Source organism: Clavelina lepadiformis, chromosome 8 (genome assembly GCF_947623445.1).
Source record: "Clavelina lepadiformis chromosome 8, kaClaLepa1.1, whole genome shotgun sequence".
Taxonomy (NCBI): domain Eukaryota; kingdom Metazoa; phylum Chordata; class Ascidiacea; order Aplousobranchia; family Clavelinidae; genus Clavelina; species Clavelina lepadiformis.
The window spans coordinates 19,016,809-19,030,018 of record NC_135247.1 but is presented as its reverse complement, the minus strand read 5'-3'; the positions used below and the strand labels follow the sequence as shown (position 1 = coordinate 19,030,018).

General features: G+C 39.3%; 1 protein-coding gene across 2 annotated transcripts; it reads right to left on the bottom strand.

The window, feature by feature from the left end:
- Positions 1 to 83: 83 nt before the first annotated feature.
- Positions 84 to 12,387, bottom strand: LOC143468468 (coiled-coil domain-containing protein 180-like). 2 transcript variants are annotated; one of them, XM_076965707.1, is made up of 32 exons: positions 12,012 to 12,387; positions 11,695 to 11,841; positions 10,129 to 10,266; positions 9,705 to 9,858; positions 9,348 to 9,472; positions 9,016 to 9,150; positions 8,708 to 8,837; positions 8,300 to 8,458; positions 7,974 to 8,096; positions 7,639 to 7,767; positions 7,203 to 7,363; positions 6,988 to 7,123; positions 6,629 to 6,712; positions 6,021 to 6,213; positions 5,858 to 5,930; positions 5,524 to 5,699; positions 5,044 to 5,224; positions 4,685 to 4,831; positions 4,204 to 4,380; positions 3,746 to 3,929; positions 3,443 to 3,559; positions 3,032 to 3,267; positions 2,801 to 2,891; positions 2,448 to 2,551; positions 2,170 to 2,269; positions 1,937 to 2,041; positions 1,764 to 1,854; positions 1,261 to 1,421; positions 1,066 to 1,158; positions 836 to 992; positions 579 to 764; positions 84 to 486 (listed from the first exon to the last, which is right to left on the bottom strand). In XM_076965707.1, the coding sequence occupies exons 1-32, from the start codon at positions 12,302 to 12,304 to the stop codon at positions 284 to 286; spliced, it is 4,689 nt and encodes a 1,562-aa protein (XP_076821822.1). In that variant the 5' UTR covers positions 12,305 to 12,387; the 3' UTR covers positions 84 to 283. The 2 variants fall into 2 exon arrangements, with proteins under 2 accessions (XP_076821822.1, XP_076821823.1); XM_076965708.1 differs by lacking the exon at positions 6,629 to 6,712.
- Between the last annotated feature and the right edge of the window lie 823 nt (positions 12,388 to 13,210).

Here is a 13,210-nt window from a genome sequence, read left to right as displayed (position 1 = left end):
CGGTTGTGTGTCGCCCTGGTCTGTGTGGACATTGCCAGTGTCAGCAATGAGTGAAAAATTGTCTGGTTTTTAAACCAAAATAATTACACATTTAGACGTTTTATTATTTGTGTCGACGTAAAATAGAATATTTTTGCTTTTAAACGACGAAATAAAAACAGAGCAAAGATGACAAACAACAGCAAAGAGCTTAGCAAGTCATTTATACAATGAACAAAAACATAACAATAGCCAGTTATTAACACAATACACATCAAAGATACCGCCCCGTCTGTGACGTATATTATTCATATAATCCCCGGACATTGTCCAGAGACTCCTCCCAGTTCGCGGCCCATCGCTTCTCCCCCTCCATCCGGGTCGACCTCCGTTCCTCAATCGCTCCTAGCGCCTCCATCTGCGCCTTGCTGTACATCTCGATGACGTCATCGCGAACCGCGGCGACCTTGACGTGGGGTAGGGTGGTGCTGGTGGTCTGTATCACGTCTGCCGTGAAAAGGTCGTGAGATGAAACCGTGGATAGATGATTGGTGAAACTTGGTGAGCTAAAGTAAGAAATTTGACGTAAATCGTCGAACCTGTAATTTCCCGTGTTGGTTCCCCTTCCAAGCGAAGCACCGAACAGTCCGGTGGCTGCCACTGGCGCGTTCCACGCTCCACAATCGGTTTATCGCCGAAGGAAGGATCTGCCACCTCGTGCATGTCGTAGCCCGCCTGACGCCGCCGCATGAGGACGCTAGTGAGTTCTTTTCGTGGCGGTACCCCTTTTGAATACAAAATAGGGACAAAGGTTGTAACAGCTGCGTAACTATGTTTCAAATATGACGCAACTCACTTCCAATTAGGACGTCATCAATAGTGAGAAGTTCGTCGAATTCCTCCAACATATGAGAAGAAATTTTAAGAGTTTGATGGAGGAAATGAGATGCGGATCTTCGGACTCCCGCCTCCATTGAATCAGCATTAGACTTGATCCCCTGCACGTGGTTCTCCTGCAATTATGACGTAATAGGTACATGAAATCATCAGTTTAAGATCTACACTTTATTGTGTCGAATCTAACACCTGTCGTTGATTTTCCCTCTGTGATAATTCCTTCAACGCATCTTCCTGGTCCGGGTGGCCCAGAATTGGCCGCAGCTTATGTTTATGTGATTTCTATGCAACAGTAGATAATACAAGTCAAGATCATTGCAAATGATGCAACCTCACAGACGTCGTCTCGAGTTATTCGAAGACGACAAAGTTCTCCTCCTCAACCTTCTCCCTCTCCCATCCCTGCTCATGACTGGTGAAGTCCGCTTCCCATTTATCCTGGTTATCTTGAAGCGCTTCAAGCTCTTGCTGGAGCAGATCTTCCAGGATCAGGCGAGGAACGTGACAGAGCTCATGCTCCAATTCTCGAAGAACATCTCGAAAGTCTGGAGGAAGAAAAACAACATCATCCAACGCGACGTACAAAATGAGTGGAGAGGTCAAAAAGTCACCAAGCAGTTTGCTTATGTCTGAGGTGCTCAACTTATTGAGCCTGCGAGGTACTTCTACAAATCCACATCAAATGATCATCTGACAAAGACATCCTCGCACCAAATGTTAATTATTTCTACGTTTGTATATAACTTAGTTTGCTTTGCATATAAGATATTTTATGACTTCAGTTTAAAAATGCTTTCAGAAACAAACAAATCAGCTTCATCGATAGAAAAATTTAAATAAGACCTATATGGCCGTTTATTGAAAAACGGGAATATAACTAAGCCCACCTTGTAGTGAGGTGTTATGGAGATCGTCAGCTTGGTCTTCGTATTTGTGCAATTTCTCCATAACAACGTCGGCGCATGTGTCAAAGTTGTCCTGCCCACAACAAGAAGCAATTTAAACTGCTGCCTTACTTTGATCAAAATGGAATAAAATCACCAAGTCACTGAATTGGAACCTGTATAAGCTGTGGCCTGGTTGAGGGTTTCGAACCTTTCTGTTTGTAGTAAATCTCCGCCGTGGAGAGCATTCCGTCCAGAGATTCATACAAAATCTGTTGTATCTGAGCGGTAGAGCAGTGCAGTTAAAACCAACATCACTAGCACCAAGATAAACAATGAGCTATGAACTGAAATACTCATCCTAAAAGTAACGGCGTTTACGGTAGAGTATTCAGAATACTGTTCATACTTTTGCCATGAAGTGACTTCCTTCCGGCGGTTTAACGCCGAAAATCATGTATTTTGTCTCGAATTTGCTCTCTCGGCGCCGGTACACTCCCGATGAAGTGCTAGAAAACAGTAACTCACTTACTACAGTTTATTCCGAATTATTCCAATTTTTCCAAAACAACTTCTTTGCCGTATTACTTCACACGCAGTTCAGTTTTTCCAAATAATAAGCTTAAGTGGGGCACGAAAGCAGAATATTCTATTTGAATAAGATCGAGTCAGTTCTCATCTTCTTACTTTTCAACGACACTTCTCTTCCCTGTGTCAGATTCAGTCCCAGCGATGCTCACCAGGGTTGCCTGACGTTGGTAGTTCCTCTGGCTACGAGCAGGCTGACCAAACTGGGCAAAATATTTCGAATATTGGTGACTACAGGTCGGCTTTGTCTTGCAGTTACAATTGTAAACAGAACTACTGTACATCTTTATAAATGATTACATCCAATCCTTGACAACATCCACAAAATACACACTTGTATAAATTACGTGGATGTTCTGAGCAAGAGGAGAAATAGATGTTTAAGTGATTAATATCACGTGTCCAGTGCGTCGTTACATGGTTTGCATCTGGAAACAAACCTCCCTGCTAACCTGTGAATTAGTCGTGGAAGGCGGCGGTCTGCTTGTGCCGGTCATGATCGATCGAGCGTCGTCAAGATCAGAACTTTTGCCCCTCTGCGCCCTGCACCGATGAAATTCAATTAAACTGGTGACATCTTGCTACAACTCCATCACGCAGCAGTGTCAATATACAGAACAATATTTTGCAGAGAGCGACCGTTAACGAACGTTTCAAGCTATTTTATGAAAATTCTTGCTCACCTCAGGATATTCTTTATGACCCCAATCGCCGAATCTTCTGTTGCTTGCCGCGCGGCCCTGCTGCTGTAAGCCGGCGTAGTCTGCGGATCCAATGCTTGACGACTTGGCACCTTGTTGGTCCCCTTACCAGGCGATAAGCTCCTTGTGAGTGCCCTGGGTCCTGCAGATGGGGTGGGGAGGGAGGCAGACGGAGGTCGAATAGTGGAGGCGACGTCGGATGACGAGTGGGAAATCACCTACAGGGTTATTTTCTTAATTTATCAATGAGTTGAATTTCATTTGAACTGGTAAGGGAAAGAACGAGTTATCTGATAGCAAATATATTGAACATTAAAGTGATTAATTATATCATTATTTATCTGCTGATTCGAGCTTCTTATTCCCATTCCAAGGAGATGGTGTCGCACTCACCAAAGTGTCTGAAGCTTGCACCGGTGTGGGCTTATGAACGTTCAGATGCACAGCGCGCTTCTTCAGGCATTCCGTGATGTCTTGCACGTACGAGTGAAGCATGGACGGAGTGACGTGCTGTGAACGATTATTACATAACAATAGATTCGTCAGGTGTGGCAACAACGTAAGAGCAGGTGAATAAACAACTCATCAAACAATTCGCAGGTGGTTAAGTCGCTCAAAGACAAACCACCAAAGTGACCACAATGTTTCGCAACCAAACAAACCACGCCACCATTGCAGTGGCAAGATAAGACAGACCTCCTTGTCAATGTTCGGTCGTTCGCAAGCGTCCACTCGGCGGCGCAATGTGTTTAGATGACCGAAAACTTCCGACGCCATCCCGTTGCTATGGGCAACCTCTGTTTTGATGCGGACCTGTGCGTTGGAGAGCCATCGGCGCATGTTTTCAATGAATGTTAAATCTACCAGGTGGTTTCGAAATCTACAAACAAACAAACACTTCCATGCAAGGTGCACGCTCATATCTCATGACAAGACCAAGTCTAGAAAGATGTTTACATGAAGAATTGACAAAAAATGTTGCTTTCATGGCCCAACGTATTCTCTAGATAAGGAACAAATAAACAAACTTTACCCAATGTGGGGTAAGTTTTACCCAACCATATCTCACATTTTCAGATGAAAAGTTTTATAGAAACACTTTGTATTTTATAGATCCAGTCGTTAGAATCAAGTTTAATTAACGGCCATCTTACTTGTCTTCGAACTTATGTGTGAGCTCAGTTGCTTGGTCGAGTCTGCGAGATTCCATCCCCTCCAGGTCACGCATGACCACACCCTCCGCAGCATCAACTTTCTGGGACATCTTCTCCAGCTTCTTTCGGAGCGGAATGGTCTCATCCGGTGAGAAGTTTCCCCCTTCACAGAACAATCTGTGCAGAGATGTTTGAGTTATGTTGGTGTGAGTGGGAATTTAGACGTAAGATGCTGACGTTTGCTGTGCTTCAGCATTGATTCCATTTCAATAAAAGTTTCAGTGACGAGTAGTAGTAACGGTCAGTGACGTCACATACGGATGAGGTTAGTAAAACTGCCCGACACAACGTCACAATCATGAGTGACATGTGATGCTAAAATATACGGCTGCCTCGACATAGTTATAATGAGCACGTGATGGAAATGTTCGCTCGATCATGGACGCTTGAACACTGCACGTGAGAAGACTCAAACGCTTACTTGAAAGACCGAACACACTGAGCGTTCGATTCGCGAAGACGGCCCAGTGTTGTATCGAGATTTCGTCGAAACTCTCTCAAAGATGTCTTGACCTCGTCGATGTAGCAGGCCAGGTCAGTACGAAGAGACTTTGTCAGCTCAAGCAGCCTAAAAATATTGAGAAACGTTTTGAGTATTCATCAACATCCTATCAGCCAAGTATCTTGCCAATACATAAAATCTGATAATAAATTAGCATTTGTCTAATTGCGTCAAATATACATTCAATCATAAGAAAATAAACCGACAATTGAAAATCACAGAAGAGTCACCAAAAATAAACAAAGCAAATTCAGACTTAGTCAAATATCTTGACCTACTTGGATGATTTTGTCGCATTAGTATAAATATTCTCCATCTTTTCAATGCCAGCACGAAAATCAGCAGCTTGCTCGTCGTGCTGAGTCGTCATCTCGCTGAAATTGTGCTTGAGAGAAGATAATGCAGCGGTGATTCCCCTACAGTGACGAGCGACTCGCTCCTTGTGAAGCACAAGTTCAGCTGAAGAGGAAAATTATTTTGGTTTTACTCTGCAAGAGAATACTTGAAGCATGTTCCAAAAAGCATCACTCACGTTACAAAAATGCTGTTTAAGTCAAGAAAGCAATATAGTAAAAATTTATAAATCAAAATATAACTTTCGTAGAGTTGAGTTGCATTTTGCGAGAAGAAATGTTATGTCTATCCTGCTTTTGTGGCTCTCATTGCAACCACCATATGTCTTGCGCATCCGATAAAACATGCAACTGTTCACCTACAATGAGATTTCTATTGACGAATAAATATTCTTGAAATCTGACCTGCTCTGACATTCCTGACGTCGACTTCGATTCTCTTCGCCCTTGGAGCGTGGAGGTGCAGACGAAGATCAACTTCCGATTCGAGCTCCTCCGACTTATTCTTTGTCACCACCTCCGTGTTTTGAAGAGCCTTAACCTTCCACTCTTCCAGGTGGTTGAGGAATGACATCCGGACACTAAAGAGATGAATTTATCCTTGTGAGGAAAGAAGATTTAACGCTGAAGGAATATTTTGCTAATTCAACTGTCGATGATTCATTTACTTGCTTTTTCTGATTTCAATTAGAAAATGAAAATATTGTATTTGAATCAATGACTTAATAACTCAACTTACTGTGACTTTAAGTCTCTGACATAAGCAGGGTCAATAAAAACATTCTCAATGTACTCTGGTTTGTTTCCGGAATCTGAAACAAAATATTTTGTTCGAAAAACTATGCATTCACATAAAACGTAAAGAAAACGATTCGGCTAGAAATCACCAAAGACATACTTACCTTTAATCTCTGTCAAAAATGCCAAGTTATCCTTTTTATCATCTGCTGAGTCATCTAGGTCGGCTGTCACGGTTGGAACGTAAAACGAAGTTCCTCTAACGGTGGTTAAAATCTCAATCACTGCTTTTTCGATTTCTGACTCGTCTGATTGGTCAGATTTATCCTCAGACTTGTTTTTTGATTTCTTGCCTCCCTAACGACAACAATGCATATTTATTACATCACAAACCACTACTTTTAAAAATTTTCCACAAAAAGTAAAATAATTCTAACTACCATCAATAAAAGGCTTATAGGCTAAATCTGACTTCCACTACGTTAACTAGTCATTGACTCTATAAACACTGATCAAGCTTTTAAAAACTAGATTATGTCAATACAGTTGCACAGAATTAAGACCCACTATTGAATAAGCACCTTGTGCATTTTTCCTTTCTTTTTGCCAAAACCTTTATCTTTGCTCTGAATTAATAAGAAATTGTCGGAAAATTGGCATAAACAAGAAATCAAAGCTGTATTTTATCAGACTCTGCTCGGCTTTTGTAATAACAACATCTGCTCTCACTCTATCTAATCTTAATGTCAATGTAATGCTGTAAAAATTATACTTTTCTGCTCATTGCCACTTTTTCCATCACTTTTTTCTTTCTTTCCTCTTGTTTAGTCGGTGTACTGGCATACTTGAACAAAGCCTTTAAAAGTTAACTCTATAATGGTTCGGCAATATACAAATTCTTTATACCTAACAAGTACCAACTAAACTTTATGAAGTATTATTTTACTAAATATTAAGGATCCACAACTTTCAATGGAAATTCAAAGAATACTAGAACGATTTTCTCACATAATTAATTCAAAAATTGTCACCATAGCAACACAGTGGCCGTAATGCAACGAAACAATGGCACTTTGCTGGGGGTGCCACACACAATGCATGACGTGGTGGATTAGAAAAATATTGAATTACCTCTGGTAGCTGAGGTCTCTCTCTGTCCACTTGATAATACTTGCACACGCTCGCATCGTATCTTTGTAGCTCTTCTTTCACTAGATCTGGGTAAGCTGACACCTTGTCAAGCTGTTGTATGTGGAAATCTTCGTATCTGGAAACAGATGGTTGCATGTGAGCATGAAGTTCAAGAAATTGATAAAAATGTTTAAGTCGCTGAAAATATTTCTTACCCCTCCTTGATGTGACTCAGCATTTCCATGCACTGTTCTAGATAATGATTCAGCGCTTCCTCACTGCTCTCCTGCCGCAATCGGTCAAGCATGACATCAAGCTTGGACTCCCGCTCTTGATTATCAGTGTCGTGAAGTAGCCGTGTCTGTTCCAGTTCATTCTAAGATCACAAGAAACAACTGAAATGCTTGAAATTCTAAGTCTGGCGTGAACCTGGAGCAATAGAAATTTCCATTGCAAAGTCATGAGGTTTCAAATCATACAGCTTTAGAAGAATGAAACAGATACTTAAACTAGCAATATGTCATATAATGCAAAGTATATCCAAAATGTGTCATATAAATGCAAAGTCATCCAGATATTATTCAATGTGTGAAACAGATCAACAACACGAGAAGAAATCTCTCTACAATTTTACCCACAAAATCTGCGCACCTGCAACTTTCTCTCCTGCTTGGCGAGTCCAAGCTCATGGACATCCCACAGATGAGCAGCTCCTTGAGCAAACTTGAAAAGCTGCTTCAGTTGGACCTCTGTTTGGCTCGCCAGATTTTCCAAAGATTTCTACAAAAGTAAGGTACTTGGTATTATTTACCACTTATGAATGCACAACCACTAAATATTCACAAAACTGAATTGTAGTTTGACTAAACCACCAACTTGTGGAATGTATGACTGCTGATGCACTGTCAGCTGGTTGCAGAGAAAATAAAAACTCAAACTTTTCTAGTTCACAAATTAAGACAGAGTGACAATTATAATGAACCCACGTCCATTCCTTCCAACTTCTTTTCGAAAGAGCGGAGTTGATTGCCCACTAGAGGCAGCAAATGATCATTGACGATTCTTCTCATGTCTTCTTCATCGCAAACTTTTGAGGTGAGGAGGTTTTGCTGCCGAAAAAGTAAAAATATCAAAACAAGCTGAGATATGACACGACATGTTTTAAACACCTTCATCACTGTATTCGTCCTTTATCACAAAACTTTTGGTCATGAAACCGTCAAAACACATAAAATTTATTTCTGCTTTGCTAGTCTAGTCCAATAGAAAAAGCAGCTTAAAAAACTTCAGAGCACAATTTTGTTTATTGTACCTTGTATTTTTCAATCTCAGTCAGACAGATCTGGCAAGCTGTTTCATATTTTTCATGAAGCAATTTCAACAATTTTATGTGAAGTTTGTCGATATCTTCGTGAGCTTTGGTGAGCGCCGTGTTCCACTTGTACACAGAAGACTTCGTTGAAGATGGCGGCTAAAAGAATTTAATTATTTTCTTCATGTATCATGCCAATTTGTCATTTTTCAGATAAAACCTCTTGCACTCTAACACGAATACACTGAATAACAACTCAATGAAGTAGGTTGTACAAGATTTGACTTATTAGCCAAATGAAAGCACAGCCTGTACTAAGATATTTTGCAATCGTAAAAACTTGTCTGCAGCGATGCAATAATTCACGAGCAATTAGTCTTGGCCACAGCATCAGTGGGATTTTGTCACCTTCAGTTCTCTGATCTGTTCCATGATGGAGAAGCGTCTTTCACTCAATTCCTTCTGCTCGTCCAGCAGAGTGGCCATGACTTTGGCAACCTCGGGCGGACTCACAATCTCTTCGCTTTGCATGAACTCACTAAATTTAAAGCAAGGTTTTAAGCAAATTGTTCGCAAAATTATTGATTAATTGGTGAACAGACCTTAGCATAGAGCCTGGAAAGGAAGTAGAGTATTAATAGAAAATAGAATCAGTATTATTATGTTATAGAGTATTAATAGAAGCATTATTATGTCATAATAAACGAATATTTTACATGAACTGCTTGACGGCGACCTCAGCATTCAATTTTTTCCAGTCTTTAAATCTCTCGCTCCAGGTTCTATGTTGGGTGATTTCCCTCTCAATGTCGCCCTCAAGTAAGTTGGTGTTCAACTTGGCATAAGCTCGTCTGCAAATGACATTTATTCACTGTCTTCAATAGAAAACTTACGATGCGTCATACTACATACATCCACCAATAAGACGTTATTCATAAAATCACCACTCTGTCCACACATATACGCATTAATAAGGCGATCTCACTCACCACTTAACACAGGATATGGACATTGCAAAGACAGAATTCTGACGCTGGAAAGCACAAACCTGTTCGCCAAAACACTTTGATTTATCATCATCGCTTCTTTCTCAATCAAGCGGTGAATATCAGGGGACGGCAGACTCGCAATTTTCTCCAATATCACTGTGTACTTTCGCAGAACACCGGCAATCTGGTAAATTCAAAGAAATCTCAACTTCAAAATAGCAACAATCAACCATCAATCAAATTTGTAAAATTTAGTTGTTGTTATATTTCTTCTGGTAAATGTTTCAATTCTCATGGTCATTGTTACATCATAGCTGTGTGAAAGCTGTTATGTTATGTTATGCTGTTATGCGAGTAAAAAACTTCAATTTAATTTAGAAACTTCATGATCGGCTTATCAATACAAAATGACTCACCGCTTCTAATCTCTCATCTTCAACCTGATTGAACCACTCGTTGGTGAGCTTGATCCACTCCCGTCTCGTGCTAGAATGTGTCTCAACCTCAATCCAGACTTTTTCCAGCTGGTCATGACTAAAGTTGACAAGATCCTCATCGAAGGAAATCGAACTGTGATGTAATAATTAAATAATTTTGATGGAAGATTGAACAAGATTACATCAATAGTACCATCACTATCACACATATTGTACAATGAATATAGTCGATTTACAACCAAGTAAACCATTCTAAGAAACCACTTAATCTGAACATGGAATCAAATTGAGATCAAAATAAATGGCACATCATAATATTCCTTCTGGTATCAGGCAAAATTTTACTTACGTATAGAATTCCATGCAGACTTAAGGTACCAGCTTAATGACTTTTGAAACTCACCGAAATGTATCTTCTATGATGACGTCATCTTCTTTCAACTGCTTTTGAAGATTGTCTCCGATATTAGTGATTCGGGGTTCAACGCGATTGCTTATCACGCTCAAGTCATGATGCATTTCATCAAGAGTATTGTCATGTCTGTTGCAACATCATTATCAACTAGTAACAATATACAGTGAGACCTCGTTAATCCGAGCCTCGAACAACCGGAATCCCCGTTATCCGACACAAAACTGCCGGGAACGGATTTCTTCCCTTGCTTTTTACCCCTTTAATCTGGAAACCCCGCTGCCCGACTCCGATACAAACGTTTTAGAACAAATGTGCTAAATAAATAGCAATAAAATCCTGCAAAATGCTTTTTGAACACAGAGCTACATTTGCAAGGTTGATCGATTTTTCGCTTTCCGATAATCCGCTAAACCGACATTTTATGACGAAACAAAGTGGTCCGGATTAACAAGATCTGACTATATCTAATAACTAAATATCTTTCGCTATACATAGTTTTGACTGCAAAATTACTAAAGTCATTGCCTGTTTCATTATGAATAGGGCGATTATTTTTTGACTTGTCAAAAAAAAGTCAAAAATTGGTCAAATTTATAGCGTTTGGTCAAAATTTGTCAAAATTGTTTACTAAGTCTAAATGTTTTACAAATTCAAAATTGTTTACAAACTGCATTGTCATGGTGTCGTAAAGGTTGCACTGTCAGTGAACTTTTCATTTCATACATTGTAGCCTACTTCATACTGTTGTAAATGGCCCCATTTTCTACTTATTGTGAATCATAAACCTTTAAGTGAAATAATTAGGTTGATATGGTATGATACTCAACATACCTCAAAACGTGTAAAATTTTTGGTAGGTCCCAAGTCATTTTGCGGCAGCTGTAGGTTAGGTGCAGCTCTTGTTTCGGTTTTGCTTTAGATACTTCATGTATTTTTAGTTTAGACAAATGTATTGAACAGTTTTTGTTGTGTCTTAGCTGCAGTTTTTTGGCAGTGACTTGTAATTAGCTCATTTTCCTTTTCAGAATAGGCTAGGTCTGTGTTCAGATTTTTGCCCTTCTGTTAGACTTTCGCACATACTTTCGTTTTAGTTAGATTAGCCTACCGCCATATTTGGCTCCAACGTTTCCACTTATTTTGTATTCTGTCCTAGTTCTATGTGTGTCTACTTCCTTACCCTGTTTTTCAACTTAACCGTTTACTAAGCAGTTTTATTTGAAAATAACCAGGATCTTATTTGTTCTTAAAAAGCTTCTAAATTTTCATAGCTGTTTGCGATTTTTCGAAATGCTGAAAACATCAAATACGCACGACAACAAAACTTGGATTTACATGTACTTTTTGTACAATAATGCGTAATTTAACTACTGAAGTTCTTCATACGTCAAAATTTGTCAAAAAAAGTTTTTTAAAGTCAAAAGTTAACAAAATTTTCAATTTTTATGTCAAAAATTTTTGTTTTTTAGGTCAAAAAATAATCGCCTTAATTATGAAGTAAAATAGAAAGCGGTCACTTGATGAAATATGTCAAATATTCTTCATTATCACAGTCACCTTTGCTTTCTTTTGTCTGCGATTCTTTGAATAATATCCGAGTTCTTTTTTGTGACGTGCACAATTGCAGGAAGCCCCCGCACTTCTCGGATGTCAGCGTCGGTTTCAGTTTCTTTCAAACGGACTGCGGCTTCCGTAGTAACTTGCCTTGATTAGACAAAACGTATTATTTACACATTTCATAAATCAAATATCAAATATCAATCATCAATCATCAATGTATTCTGTACATCTAGATTTAAATATTAATCTATTTCAGTTACTAATAAAATGTCATGAAAATAGTGCCTTTATGAAAGAAACAAACACAATATTACCTGTGTAGCACTGGATTTTCAGTGACTGCGTCATTTGGCATACCATCTATCCATGTTTTCTGTCTTTCTGTGAACATGTTAGCAGCAGTTAAATTAGATTCCAAATTTCGGTGACGCGAAGTTTCTTCTAAGTCAGGCAGGATTAGCTTCGTGGTCTTGGTGTGGCTCCCTTTGGTGGTAGCTTTATTCTTGGTCACATCAAATGTTTTCATGAGTTGCACCTCGGCATCGAACATCTGTCGATAAACCTTTCCACTTTGCAGCACTCGCACGGAAGTGGTAACTTCCGCCATCTTTCGTGGAATCTACAACTGTTCGTTGCTTTTTCTAGATGAGTTTGTTCAGATTTTGTTTAATTTTTCATCACATATTTTTAATCTCTGTGTATAAATATATATCAAATATTAATTAAGGTAAATAGGAAATTAGTAATAAGCTCAAATGGAAAGTACAGCAGTTTTCGACAAGAAATCGTCCGTGCTAAGTGATAGCGGTGCGCTGAAGTCTCAATTCTTTGTTTAGTTTTTATAAATCGGCGTGACGGTAAAAAAGTTGTACGAACAGTTTTTGTTAAAAACCAACCGAAACATTGTGTGATTGTGCTCTGTTTGCTGAAATTAAATCAACTTTTTTCCTTTTTTGAATTGGCCTAGTTAGCTTACTTACTAACGCTCTTATTCCATACTGAAGCTCAATTGAGCATCATTCAGTAGCCTACTATCATCAGTCATGTTAGCTTACACAAACTAACAAGGACAGCCCATTGAGCCCAAGCGAACTCTTTACCCTCAGCCCTGTACCTTCTTCCATTTTTCAATGGTGGTGATCTCGTTGCCATAGTTATTTTCAGCAAATGTGGGTGCTTCCCCGATTATGGTACACACATATTGTAAATTATATATTATTTAACTTTGCAAAATAATCGTATGCCATCAAAGCTTTACTCTATATCTAGTACAGCCTACATTACTTGGATGTTCAACGTTTCAGATCGTAAAGTAAGTAAATTTTGACAAAGTTATGTCTACACTGCTCAGTTAGTATATTCTCTGTCTTAAAATACCAGCGATTGACAATATCAGCTCGCACGTGCGTCAAGTGGAGTTGCGAGACATTACCACTTAGCCATGACTAAGCAAAACGCTTTTTATAAAATTAAAGTCTTATCGGAGCTAGCTCCGAACATGACTAAATTCTGC

Excerpts from the sequence above, each read along its gene's own strand:
- LOC143468468 (XM_076965707.1), bottom strand. The coding sequence starts at position 12,304 with ATGGCGGAAGTTACCACTTCCGTGCGAGTGCTGCAAAGTGGAAAGGTT. Across the intron at positions 11,842-12,011 it reads GAAAATCCAGTGCTACACAG|GCAAGTTACTACGGAAGCCG; the intron begins GTAATATTGTGT and ends TGTCTAATCAAG. Across the intron at positions 1,422-1,763 it reads CCATAACACCTCACTACAAG|ACTTTCGAGATGTTCTTCGA; the intron begins GTGGGCTTAGTT and ends TTCTTCCTCCAG.